This window comes from Jatropha curcas, chromosome 8, assembly GCF_041381405.1.
Source record: "Jatropha curcas cultivar XTBG-Jc1 chromosome 8, XTBG_Jcur_1.0, whole genome shotgun sequence".
NCBI classification, from domain to species: Eukaryota; Viridiplantae; Streptophyta; class Magnoliopsida; order Malpighiales; family Euphorbiaceae; genus Jatropha; species Jatropha curcas.
The window spans coordinates 18,802,372-18,829,577 of record NC_143158.1 but is presented as its reverse complement, the minus strand read 5'-3'; the positions used below and the strand labels follow the sequence as shown (position 1 = coordinate 18,829,577).

The window sequence follows — 27,206 nt, the reverse complement described above, 5'->3', positions numbered from 1 at the left end:
TAGGAAGAAGATAAAGAGTTATAAGAACCAAATTGGGATATAGGATGTTTGGTACAAGTTCTAACCTTTTTTCTGAGAGCAATGAAAAGATCAACAACATCAACTATAGGGTCAGAGTCAAAAATATTAACAAAAGGAATATAGCAGAATTAGAATCAGGAGTTATAGAAGACTCACCACATGGATTTTCAGGAGCTGATTGTAGAGACAACGGTTGACTAGGTGTATCAAGCACGATGGCATTAACCTTCTCTCTTCGACTGTACCTTTTTGAATTTGGCCTATTAAGTCTACCCTTTTTAGGTTCCTTCTTATCATTATTGTAAATTCATAAACTGTTTAGGAACATATATGGACATAGGAGCTAAAGGAGCTTCCTCTTCTATCCTAATCTCCCCCTAAATAGGAGTTGATAAGAAATGAGGCACAGACTCTTTAAAGGTTATATCCATACTCACAAAGTATTTTCTAGATGGAGGATGGTAATATTTTTAGCCCACTTGAGTGGCAGAATAACCAACAAACACATTTCAAGACTCTAGGTTCCAATTTGCCTCCATGCTTGTGATGAACAAAACAAACACAACAAAATACTTTTGGAGGAAAAAATATATGTGGTATTAACTTGTAAAGTTGCTATAGGGCTTCTAAAATTGAGTGTTTTAAAAGACATCCTATTAATGAGATACACTACAAAAAGCACTGAATCTCCCCAATAAGTCTTAGGAACATTCATGGTGAATAAAAGAGATCTAGCTACCTCTAGTAAATGTCCATTTTTGCTTTCAGACACCCCATTTTGAGCACTAATATTCACACAACTAGTTTGATGTATAATTTCATTTGAGTCTAAATATGCTTGAAACATACTATTCATATATTCTATTCCATTATCAGTTCTCAAAATTTTATCCTTTGCATCCAATTGTGTACTAATCATGTTATGAAAAGATTTAAAGGAAGAAAACATTTCAACTTTGCTTTCAACAAGTAAACCCAAGTTAATCTAGTACAACAACAATAAAGGTAACAAACCCTTATATAACCAAATAAGGAAACAGCAGAAGTAGGACTCCATACATCCGAATGAACAGTCATGAAAGGAGTTGAACTTTTATTATTATGGGAGATATAAGGACTCCTTGTATGTTTAGAAAGTTCACAAGCATCACAACATAAGGACTCTAACTGGCAATGCTCAAAAAGACTAGAATATATTTTCTTAGAACCAAAAAAGAAGGATGTCCTAGTCGCCTATGTCATATAATTATTTCTTGCCATGATTCCTTAATAGAGCTCAAGGGATACTAGGAGCCAGAGAATTGAAACCTTTTTTGAGAAGATGTAGGCCATCGTGCAATATACTAAAGCCAATTGTTTTCCCTGTTCTTAGATCCTGCAAAACGCAACGAGTTTGAAAAAATTTCAATTTTGCAGTTGAGAGCTTTCGTAATGGCACTAACAGATAAAGGTTTACATGAGAACTGGGAATATGAAGGATGGAAGTTAAAATAATACTGGATGCGCACTTAATAGAACCTGTGCCAGAAATAGGTGCGAAAGAACCATCAGCAATGCGAACAATTTCTTTACTAGAACAAGATGAATAGATTAAAAATTTATTAGAAGAGCTTGTCATATGTTTGTTTGATCTGAATCTATAACCCATGAATCATCAACAGAATTAGTAAGAAGGATCATACCAGACTGCACAAAATTGAAAGTAGCTGCTATGGATGAAGAGTCAAGTTTTGACAAAAAAAACGGTGTAATAATGGTACCTCTTCAATACAAAAATTCCCAGTAGAAGATGCTTTAGGTAGGTGTGCAACAAGTCTAGTTGGACCAATCCTTTTACCACCACGACCCATCATTTTACTACCACGGTCCCTAGTCGGTCGTCCATGCAATCCAACATGTATCCGTGGTTTTAATACCGTCACCCATTGTCAAATAATGGCAATAAATCCACCAAAAAATAGGGTAAACACACAATCAACAAAGAACCGGGATAGTAGCTGAAAATAGCAGCAAATAGAAACAAACAGCAGAACACCAAAGAAGAACGAATCACATGAATAGATTGGGCAGAGGCGCAGCTTAAATTTGACGTCAAGACAACACCATAAAAACAAAGAAAAAGAGAATCGGAAAGTTGACACAATGCCTATTCTGAAGCCAATGAGATGGTTGTCGGAGCAATATGAGTCACCCGGAGTGAGTCGCAGCAAGGTGCGTCACCGGAGATGACATCATGCGCCGGCGCGTGTCAGGGGCACCGTAGCTTCTGACAGCGCATGAGGCCACATGTGACTTGACAGCGGCGAGCTTCTAAGGAAGGGTCAATCGACGGCAGGCCTTCCTTCTTAGTTGGACTATGTCGTTCAACTCTCTCTCTCTTATAGGGCTTACCCGAAAATGCCCTAAACAGACCTAGAAGTTCTTTTTTGATCCGGTTCCGTTTTGATTCAAGAAACAGTGCCAAAAAAAGGTTGGTTCTGATACCAAGTTGAAAAAATATATGGGAGAAAGAATTTCTATATTTCTTATGTTTCAGTGAGATCCTATATATCCTATCTATACACAAGCATCAAATTCTAAATAGGAAAAGAACATATAAGGAAAGAGCAATATACACTCCTAAATAGCTTATACAAAGATACTCCAAATCAAATAAGTCAACAAACATATTTGTGTATATATGCATATAACCAGAAAATAATTGCATCTTTTAAGCGTTTATTAGAAAATTATATCACCGCCAATAATTAAGACACCCAATGCAAAGTTACAATGAGGAGAGATAATAACAATAACAACTAAACCTTAATCCCAAACAAGTTGGGGTCAGTTACATGTATGATTTTGTCTTCATTACACTCTATTCATAGTTAAAAACGCACTAATGTCAGAACGCAATGATGAAGAGAGAACTGAATTAAAAAAAACTTTGTTTTTCTGACTTACAGTATTATCATACAAGAATAAACTTTTACTTTTATAGAAAGAGTTCATCCACCAACTAGAAAAAGCCAAACAAAATCATGTATTTGTTTAAGAAGAAGGAATCAGAACCCTCAATTTGAAAGTCAAGGGGGGTCCAAACTGTTTTACAAGGCTGGTGCCACTCTTAACCTTGCTCTACTAGTTTTTTCCCCTATTAATTACCAATTCATAAGACAAAAACATGTATCTGCAATAGGACGTAACAATGAATTGATATAGAGCAGTCTACATATACAATAAAGAGGAAACGATTGTTTCTGAAATTCCTTGTCAATTAACAATACACCAACTTCCATTATCTAAGAGACTTAAAAAATACTGAAAAAAACAAAAAAGAGCAAATCCAACATAATAAGATAAAAAAAAAAAAAAAAAAAAAAAAAAAAAAAAAAAGAGTTCACAATGGCCATATCAATGCTGAAGTGTAACCCCCTCTCTCTTTTCTCTTTTTCTTTTTTCCTTCTCTCTCTTCCTTCTCCACTTTTTCCCATCCAAGCAAATGAAAAGTTGAGAACAATCCTATGCATGCTATGCTTTCAGCAACAAGCACAACCCCTTGTTTACAATTGAAACATAGCTTTTAGGTTAATATGGAACCAGAGACTGATCATATGAACTAGGATTTCAAGTTTATTTCATTGATTATTGATTAAGTTTGATCTTTAATGGAAATGAAACATTCCATATAGTGGCCAATATCACCAAAGTCATGAACCAAAAACCTACTTTGTTAATAACAACTACATATTCATGACTAAAGCAAACATGCCAAACTTGTATGTTTAAGCACCCTAGTTTGCCAACTATACATAGCCAGAGAATGTAGAGAAATGTAGAGACAATCTTTGACAACTAAACCATTGATATAACTGACAATGTAAGTAAAAGTGTTATCGGCGGAACTCTAAAGGGAAATTGGAGACGTTGTGGACATGAAAAGCTAGGTTATCAAGTAGATATGGATGTAATACTCTCCAAAATGCAAAGTGTATTGGCAGAAGCAAAGAGCAATAGAATGTGGCTATTGAATTTGAAAGACAGCTTTAAGATGGGTTAATATAAAGGTAGGTCTATCTTGAACTGATTATAGAGTTCCAGGACTTGTAGACACGATTACAATACAAAAGGATTTCAATGTTAGGAATATTTATATTGTTATTTACTAATATATGATGATAGGAATGCCACGTCAACAACCAAAGAAAAACCGTTTTTGGTTTATTCCAGAAGAAACAAACCAGCAGACAAGGGAAGCAGTGGGCAGCAAGAAGTTTGTTAGCCACCTCAGCAAGTTTGTTAGGAATGATTCTATAAATAATTAGGAGAGATCATGTAATGGGTATCTTTTTACCTTTATTTTAGAATTGAGCAGATTTTCTGCACGGGCTTAGTCCTGGGGGCTGTTTACAGTCATTTTGTTATCTTCCTCATGTATATTCTCCATTAATACAACAGTATTTCTGCCATTGCTATCAATCTACTCATCTCTTCATTTTCTTATCTGTTAATACGTTCTAATCTCTATCATATGATATCAAACAAATTCTTCTCTTCTTTTCATCTTCAGGATTTTGTCCCGATAAGATTGGCCAAAGTCCTCTCTCTTAAAAAAAATAAATAAATAAATAAAACTTTCTTTGACCTATAAACACATGAATGTTAGAAAGAAAAAGAAAAGTTTGGTTTGAAGAAAATGAGTTGCACACAAGGTAGACCTGATCTCAATTGAAAATAGAACAACTTGCCATTTGAAAGACCAAAATAACAGTGAGTGTTCTGGCATGACAAACTGAGTTAATTATTGGTTCAAATTGGTGAGATTTAATAGTTCAAGGGCTCAAATGATAGAAATTGAAAGTAGAGCACCAAATTAACTTTTGATTTTTGAACCTCAGGAAATTTGAACCTTTGGCCATAATTAATAAATAAAAAGAACTCCAAAGCAAATAACAAACAAAAGGCAAAGACTGGAAACAAACAAAGGTTGAACACAGATAAGTTGCTTTTTGTTGCAAAAAAGATCATACATTGGGCCAAGCAATGACACCATGCTCCTAAGACCCAAATATCTTGATGCAGCACCAGCCAAACCCTGTCAATATCCAAGAGAAAAATAATGATGTAGAGAAGGCCAACATCATATTAGCAATATAATAATAAGATACAATAAAACTATACAAAAACCATATGATTATAGACCATAATACCACTTCTCAAGTAGTTACATAACACCCATAGTTGTTACATATATGAAAATACGCATGGTTATGAACATATGAACAAACAAAAAGGACGTGCTTTCTTTTTATTGTTGACATAAAAGGACTTATAATAGGATAATACAAGTTACAAATTTTACATATTGCCCTTGAATTTATTATTAACAAACATTATGGTCTCAAAATTTCAATGTCACTCAAAAATCATTCAACTTTATTTAAGAGAAATAATATCATTCACTCCATATTCTGATCAAACTCTAGTCAGAATGGCTTCCACCACAGAATTTTTTTAATATTTCTGTTGAAAACTTTATCAAATGCTTAACCACTGCTCCCCATGCACACTGACTCTCCATGTGTGATGCAGGAGCATCCAAGATTAGTTCAGAAGTTTTCTTTATTTAGAATTCTTAATTAAATTAAAGAATGTTAATTAATTAGGAACAATTTTCAGTTTTACTTAGGATTTAGCTAAATAGGAATACTATTCAGTCTAGGACTCTAAACTAATTAGGAATACTTTTCAGTATAGAATTAGGATTTTTCCTAACTAATATAAATAGGACAACAGCATTTAGTTTTAGGGATTGTTTTTTATCTATGAATTCAGAATTTTAATTCTAAGGGTTTCTTTGAAACCAATATGTTACTTTGTTCCAACCAAAATCATCCTATTCTAGCCTAATTGTTGAGAATTAATTGCCCTATATTGTTCCCCTGCGTCAACGTGTCTCTACTTTCCCTTCCTCTTTCTACCACTAATGTTACCTCTCTCCAATTGACATAACATCTACTTCATTTGGGTCCCTTTGTGAATTTAATGTGGAAAAATATTTTCTTGCTTATGATTCATCAATAGGGACACAAATATATATACACATACATACAAGATACTATAAATCTATTAGGAATCTAACTCCTAACAAAGTTCTATTTACAATTAATCCTTAACACTCCCCTCAAGTTGGCGCATAGATGTTAATCATGCCCAACTTGTTACAAAGATAGTCCATTTGAGGTCCATTTAGAGCTTTTGTAATGATATCTCCTAATTGTTCACTTGTTTTAACGTGCCCTGCAGAGATAACACCCTGTTGTATCCTTTCACGAATGAAATGACAATCAATCTCAATATGTTTTGTTCGTTCATGGAATACTGGATTTTATGCAATGTGAAGAGCAACTTGATTATCACACCTTAACTTTGCAGGCAAGAATGACTTGAAGCCAATTTCCTCTAACAACTGACGAATCCAAATTAATTCACAAGCAGATTGTGCCATAGCTCGATATTCTGATTCAGCACTCGATCGTGAGACTGCATTTTGTTTCTTGCTCCTCCACGATATCAAGTTTCCACCTACAAAAACACAATATCCTGAAGTTGATCTTCTATCAACCTTCAAACCTGCCCAATCTGCATCTGAAAAACACTCAATGTCCAAATGCCCATGATTACTGTAAAGTAAGCCACGACCTGGATTACCTTTCAAGTAGCACAAAATTTGTCCTAAAGCTTCCCAAAATATAACAATAGGAAAAGACATAAACTGGCTTAAGACGCTCACAGAGTAAGCAATATCTGGACGTGTTACTATAAGATAATTCAGTTTGCCCACTAACCTTCTATACATCTCAGGATCATCAAATAGCTCACCATCAATTGAAAGTTGCAAATTAGGAGTCATTGGAGCACTGCATAGCTTGACACCCAACTTTCCAGTTTTCTTCAGTAAGTCAAGGACGTACTTCCTTTGAGATAAGAAGATGCCTCTCTTACACCTAGACACTTCAATACCCAAAAAATACTTCAACAATCCCAAGTCTTTTGTCTGGAACCGAGTCTGGAGAAATGACTCGACTGATGTGATGTCGGCTGAATCACTCCCTGTAATAACAATGTCATCAACATAAACCACGAGCAGAATCAAACCAGTCTTAGAACTTCTGAAAAATACAAAATGATCAGAAGTACTCTTCTGCATGCCAAATTGATGTACCACATAGCAAAATCTACCAAACCAAGCTCGAGGACTTTGTTTTAGGCCATAAAAAGATTTTTGAAGTTTACACACTTTACCCGACTCCCCCCGAGTAACAAAGCCTGGTGGTTGCTCCATGTAAACTTCCTCCTGAAGATCCCCATTAAGAAAGGCAGTCTTAACATCCGGCTGATGTAAAGACCAGTCAAAAGTAGCTGCTAAAGAAACAAATAAACGAACAGAAGACAATTTGGCGACAAGAGAAAAAGTATCAGAATTATCCAGGCTATAAATCTGAGAATAGCCCTTAGCAACTAATCGAGCCTTGAGGCGAGCAACAGACCCATCAAAATTCACTTTGCCGGTGAAAACCCACTTACAACCAATAGCTTTCATACCTGTTGGGAGAGGCACAAGATCCCAAGTACCATTAGTATCTAAGGCATCCATCTCCTCTTTCATTACTGGACACCAACCAGGATGGGACAAAGCTTGGACAATAGTTTGAGGGGTAGAGATAGAGTCTAGGTTACTTACAAAACAACGAGATGAAGAAGAAAGATGATCATAACTGACAAAAGAAGAAATAGGATAGGTACACTTGCGTTTACCTTTTCGAAGAGCAATGGGAAGATCAAGGTCTAACTGGGGAGTGGATGGCACAGGCTCAGATTGAGTGGAGTGAACCGGATCTTCTGTTGAAGCGAAAGGTGAAGGAAGTCTGTCAACAATTCCCAGTCTCCTGGAATAAACCTGTTCAAAACGAGGGGGAGCAGATGCTAGTGCAGGAGCGGGAATCGGAGCAGATGCTGTAGCAAGAGCAGGTGCAAGTTCAGGAATAGGAGCAGGAGTAGGAGAGTTATGAAATTTAGTTCCTAAAATATACAATGAGTAGGGTAAAAAGTTACTTTGTAATTAAGTGCTTTTATGATTAAGCTAATAGAGAACAGATTAATAGGAAATCTAGGAACATGATGATCAGGGGAGAGTTTAATAGTGGAAGTATAGTCAATAGAACCTGTGCCAGCAATTGGTACTAAGAAGCCATCCGCAATGCGAATTTTGTCTGTGCCTTGATACTTCGAATAGTGAGGAAATGTTTTATAGAGCCTGTTGTATGTTTATTTGCTCCTGAACCTATAACCCAAGAGGGTTTTGCAATTTTTGCAAGAAAGTTAAGGAAAGCATTACCTGAATTAACAAAATTAGAGGCTACAGTCTGAGTTGAGGACGAATCAAGCTGTGACAACAATTGTTTCAGGGACTGAATCTCCTTATCAGAAAAGCTTCCATCAATTGATGGTTCCTCAAATAAAGCTCCACTATCAGATGTGTGTGCCTGTAGTCTAGAAGAACTGGCCCGCTTTCCTCCACGCCCTTTAGTTGGGCATCCATGTAATTTCCAGCACAACTCCTTAGTGTGCCTGTTCTTACCGCAATAGTCACAAAATAATTGATCTATATCTGAAGAACTGCTCTTTGCAGCCTGGATAAGTTCTCTTGCAGAACTAGCAATCAACCCTGCTTTGTCAATGGTAGATCTGTGAACCATAGCGCTCCTCCTAGTCTCCTCTTGCTGTACAAATGAGTATGCTTGTCATAAGGATGGAAAAGGATCTCGTCCAAGAACTTGGACTCGAATCTGATCATACTCGTTATTTAGGCCAGCTAGAAAATCATATACACGTTCTACTTCAATCAACTTCTGAACTTGAGTCGCATCATCAGTACATCTTGCCTGAAAGTCTTGTTAATAATCCAGTTCCAGCCATAACCCACTAAGTTCAGCAAAATACTGATCAATTGTCAGATCTCCTTGCTTGGTTTCGTGAACTTTCTTTCGCAATTCATACCTCTAAGCATAGTTTCCAATTTGTGAATACGTCTGTGAAGCAGCATCCCATATCTTCTTAGCTGTATCAAGAAGCAAATATCCTCGGAAAATAGTTGGTTGCATGGAATTTATTAACCAAGACATAATAAGAGAATTCTCGGATTTCCACTTGTTAAAGGCCGGATCTGTCGAAACTGGTTTAGTTGCTCCACCGTCAAGGTATCCTTGCAAACCTCTCGCTGTAATGAATAATAAACAAGACCGAGACCAAGCCAAGTAATTTGTTCCATCTAACTTTACCGGACTAATCTGAAGTGAGGGGCTCTCTGTGTGAAAAACCATATCTACCTTCTTTCCGTCAACCATATCTTAAAAAAAAATTTAAACGGCAGTAGTGGTAGAAAAAGGCAGCAGCGGTAAAAGGCAGCAGCAGTGGTGGAAAGGGAAAAAAATTCCAAAAAAGGCAAAACTGGTGCTAAAGAACCAGTAGGTCCGAGTCGCCACACCGAGTCGAGGTCGCCGGAACAAGAATCGTCGATGGAGCTCGCCGAAAACAGCAGCGCGCGCCGGCGTGTGAAGAACAATCAGAATCTTCTGGAGGCGCTTGTGCACACGCGCGTGGTCGGACAGCAACAGGGTTTGGACAGAGTGCCATTCGGCGGTCATTCTTCCTTCTAAGACGAGCAGTGAGGACCAAATCCCACTTTTGGCGGTGCTGTGTGTATCTCAAACCACTTTGCAAAGTGAAATCGTTGCCGAAAAATTTCAGGGCAATGGCTCTGATACCATGTAGAAATTAAAGGAAAGAATATGTTTTATTTCTTTCAATTGTGTTATTTTTTTCAACCTCTACTCCACTATATATATACAAAAAAATTGTTCCAATATAGGAAGTAATCTAAATAGGAATAAACCTAAACTAGGAAACACAATCTTTGCACTAATTAGGAATAAACCTAAACTAGGAAACACAATATTTACTTTAATCACAAAGATTTCAACATAACTGCAGAATCTTGAGTGGCCATATTTACCTTTGGGGGCTTATTGATCAGTTTCTTGCAATATTGTTTAGTGTGATCAGGTTCACGGAAATAATGACAGATAAGAATACTTGCCTCCCGAGTAATTGGTCCATTACTACGGTTATTTCCTCCTCTTTCTCTGTTTCCTGGCTGCCTGGCTGCCTAGCTACCTGTGATGACAACTCACAAGGGCACTATCATCAGAAGCGGAAGGGGCATGAGAACTCTCAGTACGTAGCAATCTAGCAAAAATCTCCTGAAGAGAGGTAACATCACTACCTGAAAGAACCTGTGATTTGGCAGTTTCAAAAACTGGAGCAAGACCTGCAAGAAAACTCATCACAGTCATTTGTTCTCGCTGGGTCTGTTGAACCTTAACATCGGGACTAAGAGGCAATAAAACATTAAGTTCCTCATAAATCTTCTTAAATTCCATGAAAGAAGCTGTAAGGGGCTTATCTTGCTGGTCGGCCCTATATAATCCTTTGCAGACTTCATACATACGAGACAGATTACCTTTTCCTGAGTACAAGAATTCAAGATATTCCATTAATTCTTTAACTCACAATGATTGATTAACCCAACCACTTCACTGTCGATAGAATTGCGAATCAGTACAAATAACTTAGCATCTTCCCTGAGCCAACGTTGTCTAGTGTCACCAATTGGTGGATCATCAATTAGATGATCATCTTTTTCAACACTCCGCAAATAAAATCTAATTGTCTTACTCCAATCTAAATAATTATTTCCTTTCAATTTATGTTCCGTGATTTTATTCATTGCTGGGATCAATTCAGTAATAGTAGTTTTAGAATCTGTAGGTGCAAGGTCCATTATTAATAAAAACTAAACACCCTACCAACAATGCAAAAAGGGATACAAAAAAAATAGGCTTTCAACACAAACAGGAGCAAACAGGAGCAAAAAATGTAACCTGAAACGCCAAATTGACAAAACTGAGAACGACCCTACCAAAGCTTCGCCAGATCGGAGAAACAACCACTTGAGTAGACTGCTAATCTAAAAACGAAGCCAGAACGCAATTTCCGATCGCCGGAAAGTGGCACTGTAGCAGAAAAGTCAATCGGCACTTGAGGCCCACGCGCATGGAATCGGTGACCGGATTTTAGGGGAATGCCGGTCGGCAGCTGGGGCAGTTCCTGAAGTAGGCGGTGAGACAACATAGTGACCCTAGAATGGTCACAAACACTGACAGCCGCCAGACTCTTCAACGCAAACGGGAAAAAATCAAGTTTAAAGAGCCACAGGCTCTGATACCATGTGAATTTAATGTGGAAAAAATATTTTCTTACTTATGATTCATCAATAGGGACACATATATATATACACATACATACAAGATACTATAAACCTATTAGAAGTCTAACTCATAACATAGTTCTATTTACAACTAATCCTTAACACCCTTCAAATCCTATCATATCTAAATTTCATTAACCTTTAAACTTTGCTCTTAAATATTTAAAAAAAAAAAAAGATTAACTAAAATAAAACTATACCATTTAACAGACGTCAACACACGCAAGGGAAAAATAATTTAAAAGTCCACATATCCCATAACCTATTGATATCACCATGCGAAAGACCAATCCAAGTCCTCTTCTCCACACGACACCAACACAACCAGCTCTGCTCCACATTCTAGCCTTTCTTCTCTTTTCAATGTCACAATTCAACACTTAATCATGATTTTCTAAACCAAAAAGTCTTAGCTTTCGATTTTCAACAAGTCCGGATATTAAACTTCCCTCTCTTTCAACTAGAAAATTCAAGACTCCATAAAAATTCATCGTTTTGGAAGGAAAAAGCAAGAAATTGGGAAGATGCAAAATGAAAAGAGCTTAAATTTTAAAGAATTAGAAAGGACAAGAAAGCCCTTGAGGAGAAAGTAAATACTTTTGATGGCCACCATTACTTGTGTTATTCTCGACATGATTTACCTGGTAGAATAACCATAACTATAACAGAGAATTCTCCTCTGCCTTTGAATTCAAGGTACCAACACAAAAAATATCATATTGGTAACCTAGGGCATGGTTTGACTTAAGAAGTTAATGGAAGAAATGAAGCTTTCAAAGTCTGAAGCCTCAACCTTGTTCTGTGATAACAAGGCTGCTACCAGCATTGCTCAAAATCCAGTTCAGCATGATAGAACAAAGCACACAGAGATCGATAGACACTTCATAAAAGAGAGAATCATTCAAGGTGTCTTGAAGCTTACTCATGTGACTTCTGATAATCAACTAGCGGGTATCTTCACTAAAGGGCTAAGTAGTAAAATTTTTCACAAGTGTGTGCAAGTTGGGCATGTGTAGTATCTATGCACCAACTTGAGAGGGAGTGTTGTCTTATGTAGTTATATAAGTTTTTAGGAGCTTATTCTTTATTGTAAAAGGTATTCTTGGTATTTCCACATAGTCCTAGTTCTAAGTATAAATAGGCTTGTAACAATTTATTTCACAAGGTTGAATGAAATTTTTCAACTCCTCACAAAATCAACATTTTCAATGCTCAGGTAAGCAAAAAACATCCCTCAATCTTATTACCTTTCAAACTAACAACACTCAACCTTGATTCATTAGAAAACTATCATATTAAAGTATCAATTCCTTATGTTATTTTCTCTCTCTAACTCACTCTCTTACATGTATTTCTTGCTTGATTCAAATTGACAGCAAAACGACACTAGTTGTAGTTGTTTGAGACAAAGGCAAAGATGGAGTTAGAATGGTTCAATGAATCTACGTTGATGGGATAGAGGAGATATGGTGAATTAGGTTGGGGTGATTCTCGTGATGAGAGTTGAGAGAGAGGTAAAGTTTGTGCTATGGTGCAACACTTCTTTGACGTTTTAACAATTATTGGGAGAGAAAAGGTTAGCTTAGCGTGGTTGTGGGACAAGTAATTTTTAATGAAAAAAGAAGTTTGGTTGACACATCATGACTTGATGACGATCGATCAAAATTATCTTGGTTATATCCTATCATAACACAACAATTTAAATAACCTCATTCCAACAAACTGATTTTCAAGGATGCACAAAAACAATGCATAAGTTTAGTGACCATGAGAGCAATTTATCCAACCAAGTCACATGTTTCTGCACTTTTCCCTCTAGATTTTCATACTATCTGCATCCTTTCCAAGCCATCCAAATATATTCTAACTAATAAATTTTCAATTAATACTACAGAAGTGTGCAATAAATAAATTTTTAAAAGTAACCAAGATATAATAACATAAACACTTTTTATTCATTTAAATTTCAACAGCAAATTATCAAATTGGATGATTACTTGTCGTGAAGTTTTGAAATTGTAGTTGCAGCATTTAAGCTGACTACTTTAAGAGCTTATGCAAAAACATAATAGATCATTTTCAATCAATATTCTAATTCCCAATATAACATTTACCTGCTTTGCTGCAAGCAATGCCACTCTAGACTCCAAATTAATGGCAGCTAATTGTCCGCCCTGAGTATGAAGAAAGAAATAGATAAATGATGGTCAAATTGGCTATAGTATCATGCATATAGTATCTCATCCTATCATCCAAGATATTTTAATTGAAAGAAAAAAAAAAAAAAAAGATACTACACAACGGGACCAAAAAATTAGATGATGCAATCATATGGAAAAGGAGCCCTGTAATCATGAAGAACACAAAATAAAAATGTCACTGATACATTTACACAACCAAGGAGGGCAAGCTCAAGGTCTCAAAGTAAGTAAAAACCTGAAAAACACAACGTAGGGCTAAATGCTTCAGTGTAGGCTATGCAAATTCACCATGCAATGGGCAAGTAAAACCTGTGCACCTTGTTAAGGCTAAAATGAAGCTCAAGTCGATTTTGTAGTTGCATTTAATTGATGCCAGATACTTGACAAATCAAGATTCAAATCAAGAATTCAAATCCACATTTTATTTAAATTGGGAATCAAATTGAATTGTAAGATTGAATACAATTCTCAAAATTGATCAAAAACAATATAGCTACATGAAATACCTTGACTAATAAAACAATATTAGATCCTTTCTTCCTTAGAGTTAGATGATTTTTCAGCAATATAAGTCCTTTTAAGTTTAGAATATAATAATAGCTTGGCACTGATATCAACAAATAGTGCATGTGTTCCAATAAAATTTAGGTATATGAACCACACAAGGAACAAAATAACAACACGATGCATTTATAAACAAAATGATTATAGATGCTCTCCTACTCTTCAAACATAATAATACAATATAAGGCTCCATATATTTAGCAGAAAATAATTTATCTCTGAAAAATATTTCGAGGAAATCTTTTATCTAAAATCACCTATTTTATGATGTTCAATTGCAATATCAAAAATCAAACATTATTTTCTAGCATTAAGAGTACACAAGAAAATATTTGGCTGTGTTTAGTTATGGAAAATATTTAGGGCCTGTTCATTGCAGAAGATAATTTCCTGTTTTCAGTTTTCTTAGAAATTGGAGTGGTCATTTTCATTGGAAAACTTGGGAAATATATTCATTTATAAAGCAAAAAAACTTATTTTTAATTTTTTAAAAAAAAATATAGACTTTTAATAAAATTGTTTTTCACATATATTAGAAAAATAATAGATTGTATATCAAATGAAATTGAGAAAAATAAAAAAACCATGAAAATTCTATACCAAATCTTTTATCACATTAGAAATTTTCAGAAGGAATTGAAAATAGAAAAGAAATCTACTAACAAACAGAAAAAATAAACATTGAGAAACAAAAATTAGAAAAGGAAGGGAAAAGTTTAATCTAGGCATTGGAGCCAAGCTGCAGGGACCAAAAGTCTGAAATAAGGATTATTACCGAAAAAATATAGAGAAAATAAAATAAGAATAGCTCAGTGCAAGAATTAGATCCAAAGTAAATGTGTTTTCAGAAAAAAGTCAATGTGCAAAAAAGAAATTCATTTCTGCAATTAGAATTTGAAACACGGCCAAACAATGCCGAAGTGTGGTAAAATTATGAAGCTCTATGTTTTTCTAAAATGCAAAATAAGGAATTCTTTTAATGGGGAAACACTGAAAACATCTCAAAGATGTTTTTTCAAAGTCTGGTTAAAACTATAACATTAGAAAACTGGAAAATTGGTTTTCTGATTTCTATTTGGAAAATTAATAAGTTCGAACACAAAACTTCAGTTTCTAATTTCCATGAAATACTTTCCAGAAAACAAACCTGGTTTTCTACAAGTAAACAAACCCTTAAATTTCTTCTCTATTCTTCTCAGTTTTCCAATTTTTAATTTTTCAAATGAACAATTGGAAAACACGAACTATAGAGGGTTAGAATTTTAGACAATGAAAACACTTTCCTAAGATTAAGTATAGGGTTTTCATGTTAATATTGAAGTTATTTTTTTTAGATATATTGGGTTCTATTAACACAATACCGAAATAATCAAATGAATGTACAACAAAAAACACAACAACCATTATATGAATCTTTTGTTTCAAATATCCACTCTGATCAGATTAAAACCAAAGCAAAGAAAAATATAGGTCGGAAAAAAAGTTTTGAAATACTTTTTGTAAAAAAATTCTGAAAAAATCATTTGATATATTAATAAAAAGGACAAAGCATGAAATAGGCAACAACTAACTAGGGTCTGATGAATGAATCAATTCATACTATATTCACCCAATTCACTATCGGTTTACTGAATTCAGCCTGCATTCAAGGATACTGCCAGTTTAGCCGGTATATTCAAATTGAAAATGTAGAGAATCAACTCAAAATGCATGATTCCAGGCAAGAGTATTCTAACAATATTTGGACAAATCTTAACGAATGGGTCATCTTGTATCATAAATCACGACTCTCTACTCCCTTTCCAAGTCAAACCATCGCTTGCATCTATGAGTCGACAATGCAGATGCCTATCTTTCAACATTATGTTTACATGTTAGAATGGCCTTGAATGAACTTCATTCACACAATAAAAGCATATTTTGATTACTAGGTTTTCCTATAATAAGACAATAATTATGCAAAGAATAAAGAACTGGTTCTACTACCACAGTGTTGGTAATTATTTATTCAACTATGATCATGGTCTTAAAGCATTTTTTTATCCCCTTTTAATGTGCAACATTGTAGATAGTAAATCCAAGAGAGTATTGAATAAATCATATAAGTAACAAAAGATTATAATTTTTAAATATGATTTGTAACATATGAACTTTAATTGATTTGCAAAATTAAATACTCCCTCCATCCCATAATTTTTGTGCTAATTTGACTCACATGTTAGAAAAATATAGTTAATATTGTTTAATGTTGAATTAAAAACAGATTTTGGGAGAAAAATTGTTTCTTTATTTCTGTTTATGTTTGTGATTTACATCAAAGGTATATATATAGATATATATATATATATATATATATATATATATAAACCTTTATCTAAATAGAAAATATACAATAAAGGGAAAAACAAGGAATCCTCCGAAAAATTTTCTTAAATTAAATAAACAAGATATTCTAAGGATTCTCTAAGTCAATACTAAACTGTAACCTTTGCTTAGTTCTTCCTTAATGTACCCATATATTAATTCTTAAATTATCTACATTATTTCATTATAATTAAATGACTCATACTAAACTACACTTGAAACTAATCAAAATTCATGTTTAATGCAAGAATCAAGACGATAAAGTTATAGATTGACTAATATTGGTGGCAAGAATAATGATTATCTTAATAAAACTTCACATTAAATAGGATAGGATAAGAAACTTAAAAAATTTGCTTCGTCTACAAAAGGAAATAGGATAGTAATTTGAGACAAATGAAAAAGGAAAGTAGGGCAAGAATTACACGAAGGAGGGAGTAATTAAAAAATTGAAGTTCAATATTACAAAAGAAAAATAAAATTCAACACTAACAGCAGCTAGAAAAATTGCTTGACTTAATAAAGGTTTGTTTTAAGTAGAATTCTACAATAAAATACTTGAATTTAATAGATTAAAAACCAAATGCATATGTATGTATTACGAGAGAAAAAATAAAATGCTTCTTCAATGCTAGAGACAAGGATGCCAAGCATGTACCTTCTTCATAACTTCTTTCTTAATTTGATAGTTGGCAGCTTCTAGAAATACCTTTCCTGATAATTTCCTTGTGAACTAACAACAAAATCAAAGTAGCTCAAGGACACGAAGAAAGACTCAAAGATAACAAACAAAGAAAAAAGTCTTTCTTACCAATTGATAAAATCTTGACATTGTAAGCACTGCACCACCCTATAAGAGAGAAGGAAAATTTTAAAAAAATGCAGGGGGAATTCCATGAAATGTTTAATGCTTAAAAAGTACCCACAAATTAAGCCAATTTGAAAACAGGAATACCTTCAAAAACATTGACTGGAGTTCTCCTAGCCCAAGTTTTAGAGCATCGAGGGATGCACCCTTCCACTGCCTAAGCCCATGTTCCAAACTACCTTGATCATTTGAAAACTCAGGCAATTCCCACGTGCCTGGAAAAGTTCCTATTTCTTCACTGTATGAAGGAAGTGGCAATGTCATTACAGAATAACAGAAAATTAAAAATAAAGAATATTTATTTAATTATGCACTTTAAGCTAATCTTTTCCTGGAAGTAGGAGGCCCTTTAAATATTAAGAAATCAAAATGGCCATGACTGGCTAATAAGCATGCAACCATGAGAGAAATGCACTATAAGAGATTAGTTGAACCACCACCACCACCCGAGTTCAGACTAGAAAGGGACAGTTTGCAGGTTGCGAATTAAAGTTTATTAGAACGAGGAAAGAGCGTATTAGGGGCCACATAGAGGGATAAGAATGAATGAACGAATGAAAAACAAAATAAGGAATAAGGAACAATCACTAGATTGGAAAACTACCACCTTTTACAATCACTAGATTGGAACATTAGGGGCCGCAAAAGGATGAGAATGTATGACTAAATGAAAAAGAAAATAAGGAATCAGGAACAATCACTAAATTCGAAGAATACAACCTTTTAAATAACACATCTTTGATGACAAAGAAAATTCCAGATAGTACTAGAATGAAACACGTCCTAAATAGGAAAATTGGCAAGGAAAAATGATCAATAATAAACAATCCTAAATCTGATTTTTTGATGACTACATCAAATTTCCTCAATTAGAATGAGGGAAAAGGTTATCGCACGGAATATCATCACTGATAATATCACAGTAATATTAGGATTACGGCTCCATTGAAATGAGATTTTAGAATTCAAAACCTTAGCATTTACAGGATTTTGTAGATGCAAGTGTTTCGCCATTTATACAAATATCCTATACAATGAAATAAAAAGTTGATATTTTTCATAATAAGGATTACTTATTTAACAATTGGATTTTGAGTTAATTTACACAAATATGTGTTGCATTTTAATATATAATAATTACTAGTCATATAACTTGCCTTGCATGTTGACTGTGCTCTTTATATATTTGTACTCTTTTAATTTTTTTTTTATCTATATTATATTAAAGCATAAGTTTTTGTTTAGATTAAAATAAATTAATTCCTTAATTTGTACTGGACTTTGTCGTGCAAACTACTCGCAATCCTACTTCTTATGTATTTAATTCTATTTTATTTATAACAAAGTGGTCTCAAAATAAAATTAAACTCAATCCCTATACTTAGTCCTTCAGTCTCTAATTTATAAATGCAGATTATGAAAACCTTAATAAGTTCCCAAAAAAACAAAAATCAAGTCGTCACTCAATCTCCAACCTACTGCCCTCAACCACAAATCAATATCTATGTACATGATACAAACCTGCCTCTGAAAACTTATTCAAGGAAGAAATGTAACTTCTCACGTGCTTTGCACATGGGTTTAGAGCGTTTCAAAGAAGTCAAAACTGTTGGAGAAGATGGAATTAATCAGTTGCTGGAATTTCTCAAAGTACAGAAACTACTTCATTTGCCTGGTTTTTCTGCTGCAGTTCACTTATCCACTTCCCCACTTTCCCAATTACTTAGGATTTGATTTGCTTTCCTATCATTATTTATATTTCGTTTTCTTGCTCTTCATTTCATCATTATTGAAGTATTAATTAGAGTTGTAAGGAGTCTAGTGCTCTCCATACGGACTAAGCAAACAAACCTTTCCCCTTTCTCAATAAATTTTCTTTCTTTTCTTTTTATTTTCTGCTGCTGCTATCAGTACAACTATAATGAAAAATAATAATAAATTATTTTTTACTTTTGTAAAGAAAAGAAACGAGCAAATGATCTGAATTAATAATGATAATTACTTTGGCTATTGAGACAGTATTACTTATCCAGTGCATTAGAGAAAGTAATATATGCACATACACACAAATTCTTGAAACCCAAAAAGTGACCCAAAACACAAATATTATATATATACTAATATAAAACCCAAGAAAACCATGTCCTTTTTTATGCTTCTGCCATTTTGCCATTTTGTCCTCTACTAAAAGTTATTATTCATCTACCAAGTGACAGCTAGAATGCCACACAACAACATATGAACTATGTTTTAGCTTCCGTTTTTACCATTTTGCCCCTACTCATGTTTAACATTTTAACATCACAATTCCGTTTTAATGTCTTTCTAACACTCAGTGACCACATACTTGCTTCTTTGATATTTAGCGCTACAAGTTTAAAATTTGTGATAATTAGAAATAATTTATCTTTTTTGTTTATATAGAATTGACTCGATATAAGTTTAAGTCAAAATATCACTTAACTTACTTTAAAGATATATAATTAAAAATTTATAGCATTTTATTTTAAAAATTATCCAATTCACTAAATAATTGCTTTAGCATTTTTATATTTCTTCGCAACTATAATATTAAGCAAATTAAAATATTTAGCACTAACTTTTTTGGATTTCTATATATTCTATGTATTTGTTCAACGATAAAAGTAAAATATATGGAAAAATTATGATAAGCAATTTTAATTTTTTTTTAAGTTTCTTGATAGTTAAAATACCAATAGTTTTTTCTTTGAAAAGAAAACCAAAAATCTAAAAGTATAAAATGAATATACTTTTTCCCTAAAAAAATATATAAAAATTTGAGTACACAATAAATAGCAATCGTATCAATAAAATTAATAATTATATTAATAAAATTAATTTTAAATGGAAAAAAAATTAAAGACGAGCCTGCAACAAAGTGCGGGTAGTTTCATTAGCTTGTGTAGTTCTAGTTTTTTTCCAGTTTTATGGACACTATTTTCTTTCAAGTCAAACAGATTTAGAATATATCAGCAAAAATATTAAGAAAATTAATAATATTTAATCATCAAGAGGTCATCTATTTATTGCAAGGAAGATATAAATCTCTTACTAAATTAAAATGACAGTAATTACAAATTAATTTAGTAACAAAAAAGAAAATAAAAAATAAATAAAATTGTTATTAAGAATATAACCCTTTTCAGAACTCAACATATAACAAGAAATAAATTATATTAAAAAAATTACCAATTTGAATTTTAAAAAATCAACCCCTTGTTTAACTGGAAATGCTGAAATTTAATGAAATTTGATGTTGATAGACAAAAGAAAAAGATTATAGCCAAGTCAATAAATGAAAATTACAAAGCAAATAATGCTAGGATCTAATTTTTTTACTCTATTTTTCTAAATTGCAAGTTTAAAATAAATAAATAAATAAGTTAATTAATTAATAAAAAAGATTACATAGAAGAAATGTTCTATCATCGCCGAATAAACCCTCAATTTTCCCTACAACCATACAGAAAAAGAAGATTATACTTTTTTTTCTTTTTTATTATCTATATGTATTTATTTAAAAATTAATTTTTAGAAATTATATCCAATGAAATAATAAAACGTAATTTTTTGTCTTAACCACAGGTATCTCGAGCCTACTGGCTAAAAATAAATCATACTCACACCGGATCGGCCCAAGAAGGGGTAAAGTGCTCACAGCTAGTATTTACTCCATCCATAAGGATTGAACCCTCGCCCTCACTTAAGGGAGAAGAGTGACAAACAACTCATCCAAAACTCGTAGTATTTACTCTATCCATAAGGATCAAATCCTCAACCTCACTTAAGGGGGAAGAGTGCTGAACCACTCATCCACACACTCATTGACATAAAATGTAATTTTCGAATTGGCTACAACTAAGGCTATTTTAGGATATTCCGAATTTCATTAAGAGCGATATCGGAAATCCCATTATCCCCCCCTTATTCCCACATTTATGTATAGTATAGATACCTTTACAATGACAACAACCATAACAATAACAAATGAATTTATCTTTTTGAAATTAAAAAGTCTAAAATTTATTTAACTTTGATATCTAATATGTGTGCGCGCAGACATACAAACATATGGAGTTCCTATAGTCAAGAGAATTTGTAATTTTTGTTTGCACTTCCATTTTGTTTAATTTTATTAGACTTCAGTTTACTTTTCAATATATGGCTCCATTAATTAAATTCATTCTCCATTGTAATTAATCATACCAGATAATCCATTATAAGTAAGGTTGAGTTTAAGCATAAGAAAACAACTTTAAACTAAGTAAAATACCCCTCTTTCTTGTCAAATGTAAATGGCAGCAGAAATTTTTTCTTCCAATAAGGTAGATTCCTCATGAAGCAAATTTTCTATAAAAGGTAGAAAAAATGTGTAGCATTTCATATTTTATAGTGAAAAACACATATTTCTCTTTCTATTTATCTTTCTTTCGTTCGTTTTTTCCTTTCTTTCTTTTTTTTTTTTTTTGTTTTTGATAAAATAGATATATTAAGAAATATTTTAAAAAGACAATAATTATTGATATAATTATAATATGTTGATGTTGACGAGCTCATCATCCTGCTGTGACGATTAGGGTCTACTCCAGGCTTACGCTGCATATTGATCCATGCAGGAAGTTTCCACAATGAATTGGGTGAAGGATTATTCACACCAGAAGTACCTAAGGATTATTCACACCAGAAGTACCTTCTCCCAATGGGACCCTTACCCTTCTTAGTGACTGACTATTAAATGCATGAAATATGAAAATAAAACTGAGATACTGCTAATATTACTTAACATTTAGAAAAATTGCAAGATAATCAATGATGTATGAAAAAATATAGAATACTTGTATTCATTATTATTATGAGAGATATTATTACTTGCATCTAGAAAAATTACAATATAATCAATGATTTAAAAGAAATATGTAGATCACTTATATTCTTTATTATCACTAGAGATATGATTACTTATATCTTACTTTTATTAAAGATGTTGCAATTGAAATCATATAATAAGATTGAAGTCCAATAGAAAAGGCAATGCAACAAGATGAGTTTTGCAATTGCCATCACTACCCATTAGGAGAGATGAAATTCTCATCTTTAAAGTCAGCTCCAATGAGTGAACTATAAACTATAAAACAAATATTTAAACCAATATTATGAAAACCTCATGATAATTGCAAAAGGATCAGGGAAAATAGGAAAAGATCAAGTTATTAATTTTATATTTATAATAATTGCCAAAAAATATATAAATTATGTGGATATGGTAAACTAGCATTTTCTTAAAACTCCAGTATCACATTCTAACCAATGAGTTCTATATAATCACATATTCAACCGCATGGGAGCCAAGTATATGAATGACACTACAGTAGGCAACCATGACTAGAGTTTTAATTGACAATATAGATTGTGGTATCATCACAGTGCCACAGGTTTCAGACCATTTGGAATATTATCATATTACAGCATGTGAATTTTCATAAAAGCCCACTAAAATTACTTATATCAATATAAAACACAAATTGATTAATATATCATGTATTAACACTATAGCTGAAGGAAATATGGAAGATCGAGAGCTAACTATCAAGACTTTGGGCTGTCCGGACACATACTTCGTGAAATGGTTCATGCATGTTTGTTACCAGGGGCAACAAGATCAAGTTAGTACGGATTAAAAATTCCCCTTCATATTAACAAGCTCTAATAAAGGAAATATTAAATGAGCACCAATGGACATCTTACATGAAATGTTAAATATTTATTTCAGATTTAAACAAATTATTATTTAAATAAAATATAAAATTATAGACAAATATTTAGCAAACGATTAAACTTAAATGTGTTTTGTGCATTAAAAAAAGTAAAAAATTACTCGTAGTTTTATTTTTTAGGAAAAAAATTATAATAAGAACAAAAATACCTTAATTCTAAACTAATCAAGATTGCGATATGAATCCTTTCCTTTATTTCTATTCCTCTTGATTCAAAGATAAGTATGCATTAAACAATTTCCAATATTTTTGAAATTGAGAACATTTAATAATCTTGTTACAAATTTTCAAAATCTTTTTCACAAACAACTTTAAATCGAGCCTTGAAAACAATTCACATTGATAAGCTTCTTCCATCCACCTTGATAGGCTTCTTGGAAACAATGGTAGGCCAAATGTGGAAATTTTGAGAATTTCTTCAACAAAGAGAAGAATTCTTTTGATATGGTGCTCGGTAGTTTGAACAATTGAGACCACTTCTTCCCTATTCAACTTTTAGCAACCAATACCTCTGATCAAACAAGAGGGATTTTTTATTCTTTTTTTTTTTTTTTTTTTTTGGAAGAAAACAAAAAATCAACATTGGCTAGTATGGATGATTCTATTTATGCCTTCCTTTTCTAGTGTCAGTAAGGAGAGCATTTGAAACATATGCCATTTTACAATTTTTCTTTTAACTATAAACATGGGACACCCCAAACAACACTATACAAATCAGCATCACAAAACCAATATGCTCTTGAGACAAATGTGGACTTGCAATCACAACATTTCACCCAAACCCAAATAATCAGAAGCAAAATCCACTATGATTCAGACAATAAGGGATGGGTGGCCATTATTAAATCATGAACATGAAGTTGTATTTTATGCAAATATGAGTGTTATCAATTACTTCTAATTTTCATTTCATTTCCAACTGTTTCACTTTGCATTAATTTTTTGATAATCAACTTCAAACTTTTTATGGAGTTCACTCCGTCTCCCTCGAATGCAATTAGATACAATGAAATTCAGATCCATTTCAACATTTCTCATGCAAGAATTCAGTAAAATGACTAGCAAGGACTAGTGAAAGGTACCTTGAATAATCTTGAACTAGATGAAGGAAAATCTCAGCCTCTAGGTCTTCAGTGGACAATTTCCTTGAACAAGAAATGTTTAACTTTTTCCTAACAGCAAGCAAGACATTTCTATATGATGGCCTCCAACCCCTACCACGACAAGGAATGACAGATATTAGTCAAGATGTAATACATTCAACTCTGATCATCAGTTCAAATAGGGAATATGACAAACTTAAGCTACTAATTAATTCTTTGAACCCAAGTCATAAGATATTCAAATTCAACTAGTTGTAATCAAGTCAAACTGAAAATTAAATAGAGCAACTTGAGATCCTAAATGAATATTTTAATGTTTTTATAATATTTGATATAAGAGATGGCCACTAAAATAAAGGAGGTAGCAATGGTCGTAGTATTTGAGTTAAAAGGTAATGCACCACCTTTAAAGAAGAGGTGGTGTTGGAATGAGGAAGTGCAACGGGAATCAAAGCTAAAAGGGATTGCTATATACAACTACCTAAGTTTCAAATTGGAGAAGCATATGAGGAAAGTCCCTAAAGAAGATTTATGATCTAAATTGGGTACGAAATGAGAGAGACATCTACAAGTTGGCAAAGGCAAGAGAAAGGAGATGTGGAGATCTTAAAAAACTAGCTACATTAAGGACAAGAATTGAAGGTGAGTGTTGGGCATTAAAGGAAAATCACAAAGATAGGATGAGTGTCTCTATGGTCACATGAGATTGGACAAAATTCAAAATGAATATATTTGTGAGAAGGTGGGAATGGCATCCGTCAAGGATAAAATGAGAGAAAGAATATTAAGGTGGTCAAACCACATGCCATAGACTGCTCGTAGTCCTCATTAGGGAAATAAAGCATCTTAAAGTAGATGAGACTAGGAAAGGAGAGGAAAACCCAAGATGACATGGGAGGAAGTGATTGAGAAAGATATAGATATACTTGGTCTTTCTAAAAAACTAACGCTAAACGAGCAACTTGGAAGAATCAAATCCATGTAGCTAACCAACCAGCTGGGAATAAGACTTAGTTGTGTTGTTGTATATATGAATAATGTATAATATTCAAATAATTACTTGTCATGTTTCAACTTACCCTGATGAAAAGACAAACCTCAAGTTTGAGCAAAATGTGAAGCTCACTCAAGTTGGTTCAAGCTTGAATTCCAGATCAACCAAAAACTTGGGTTGAGTTTTTAATGGTGAGTTTCGAGTATGAAGAATATATCTCGATCAAGTTCAACTTTTGAGGTACAAGTTCTTAAATCAATTTCACATAGTAGATCAAATCAGAGCTCAACCTGACTTGGGTGTGCACCTAGATTCATGAACATTGGAAAATATTGAGGCCCTCCGTTAATAGCCATAAAAATTCAATTAGGCTACAGATTATAGGAGATATACCCATTTTTATATACATGGACTATTCCTGTGTTCATTTAATTGTCATACGGTGAATGTCTAGTAGAATCAAAGAAGTTGGCAAAAATTACAAAATTAGTGATAGCACATGGTCATTGGAAAATCACGAAGTCCTCAGCTAATAGCCATAAAAAAATCAAGTTCAAGTACCTCAATGTAGACCTGGCATCTGCGGCAAGGAATAAGAACCGGGATTCGAGAGCTGCAATAAAAGCTTCCCGCTCTTCTAGGTCTTCTTCGATTACAGCATAATCAATGTCTACTCTCCTCTTTGTTACGGATTTTAGCAAGGGACTGAAGTAACTGAACGTATAAAAATGAAAAGTTTGGAAAATGTACATGGAAGACAAAATCAAATCTCGAATTTGAGTTTGAAATCAAAACCTGGGACCAAAAAGGATTCTCTCAAGCTCATACAACTCCGGCTCAGTGGCGAGTTCAAGCACTGATCGAAGATCAGGATCAAATGCACCTGTAATTCAAGACTACAAGAAGGGAATTATAAGAATGTATATTACCAGTCAAAAGGCAAACACAGAGGGAGAGAGGTGCACCTTGCCCATATTCTGATATTCCGCCGTTACTACAGCAGACAACTCCTATTAGATTCTTCCTATTCCTAACTGAGCTAAGAACCTGAAGGACATCAACGTTGCTGTTTGAGTAGCAAGGAAAAGCAAAAAAGGAAAAAGAGAAAATATTAATGAACAATGATTCTTACTGGGAGAGTGTGTCTTCGGTTGGCAGTGAAAGTGACCACGGAAAGGGAAGAGAGGTGAAGAGGTGGAGCAGAAGAACTAATCGAAGCCATGTTTTGTTAAATCCCCAGATTACTTTGGCCACTCGTTCTTAAAAGGTGCGTATGCCGTGGGTGGGTTCAAATCGAAAATAAACCAAAGCGATTCTTACAAACCAAAAATGAAAAATAAATCAAATCAAATAATGCCTAGGAATCAACCTAATTAACCAACTCAATTTTATTGGACGTTTAAAGGATGTATTGGACTAGGATTCTGTAATATTTTAAAAGAATTTGAGTTTAAAGTATTAAAAAATTTCCTATGATTTCTCCACGTTTCATTAGAATTCTATATATAGTTTTTATAGGATTGGTAAAAGTTTTTTTATAGATTTTGATTGACTTTGATAGAATTATAGTAATTTTTATATATCTAATCAAAATTAATTTCAGAACCTAATTGAACCAATTAAAAGATTTTGAAGCCCAATTAAAAACTTAAAAACAATGAGGGACCAAAAGTAAATGTGTCATCTTCTTCAAAATCGGGGAAAATTTTGTCCCTGAGGTTTTACATAATTATTTAAGTAGTCTTCGACATTTATACATATATTTATAACGTCCCTGAGGTTTGCCACCATCATATTAATTGGTCCTTCCGTCAAAAAAAATACACTTTTCCCATTAATTTTGAGAAGAAAAGATGAAATTATCCTTTGGAAAAATAATTATTTCGTCCTTGAGGTTTGCCATAATTATTAAGTAGTCCCCTACA

The 27,206-nt window shown here is 33.3% G+C and overlaps 1 protein-coding gene across 6 annotated transcripts in view; it reads right to left on the bottom strand.

The window, feature by feature from the left end:
- The window catches only part of LOC149494289 (uncharacterized), a 47,058-nt gene extending 20,495 nt beyond the window's left edge, over positions 1-26,563 (bottom strand). For 3 of the 6 annotated variants that reach the window (XM_089724624.1, XM_089724620.1, XM_089724621.1), the window contains exons 1-10: positions 26,414-26,563; positions 26,247-26,328; positions 26,077-26,164; positions 25,843-25,995; positions 24,267-24,398; positions 17,477-17,627; positions 17,333-17,371; positions 17,180-17,254; positions 13,507-13,566; positions 5,034-5,098 (exon numbers count right to left, since the gene is read on the bottom strand). In XM_089724624.1, the coding sequence (XP_089580750.1) occupies positions 5,034-5,098; positions 13,507-13,566; positions 17,180-17,254; positions 17,333-17,371; positions 17,477-17,627; positions 24,267-24,398; positions 25,843-25,995; positions 26,077-26,164; positions 26,247-26,328; positions 26,414-26,503 (935 nt within the window). In that variant the 5' untranslated portion in view covers positions 26,504-26,563. Of the gene's footprint in view, positions 1-1,329; positions 1,397-5,033; positions 5,099-10,073; positions 10,240-10,348; positions 10,394-13,506; positions 13,567-17,179; positions 17,255-17,332; positions 17,372-17,476; positions 17,628-24,266; positions 24,399-25,842; positions 25,996-26,076; positions 26,165-26,246; positions 26,329-26,413 lie in introns of those variants that run through there. The other 3 variants (XR_016321986.1, XM_089724623.1, XM_089724622.1) reach the window with 3 other exon arrangements.
- Positions 26,564-27,206: the final 643 nt, after the last annotated feature.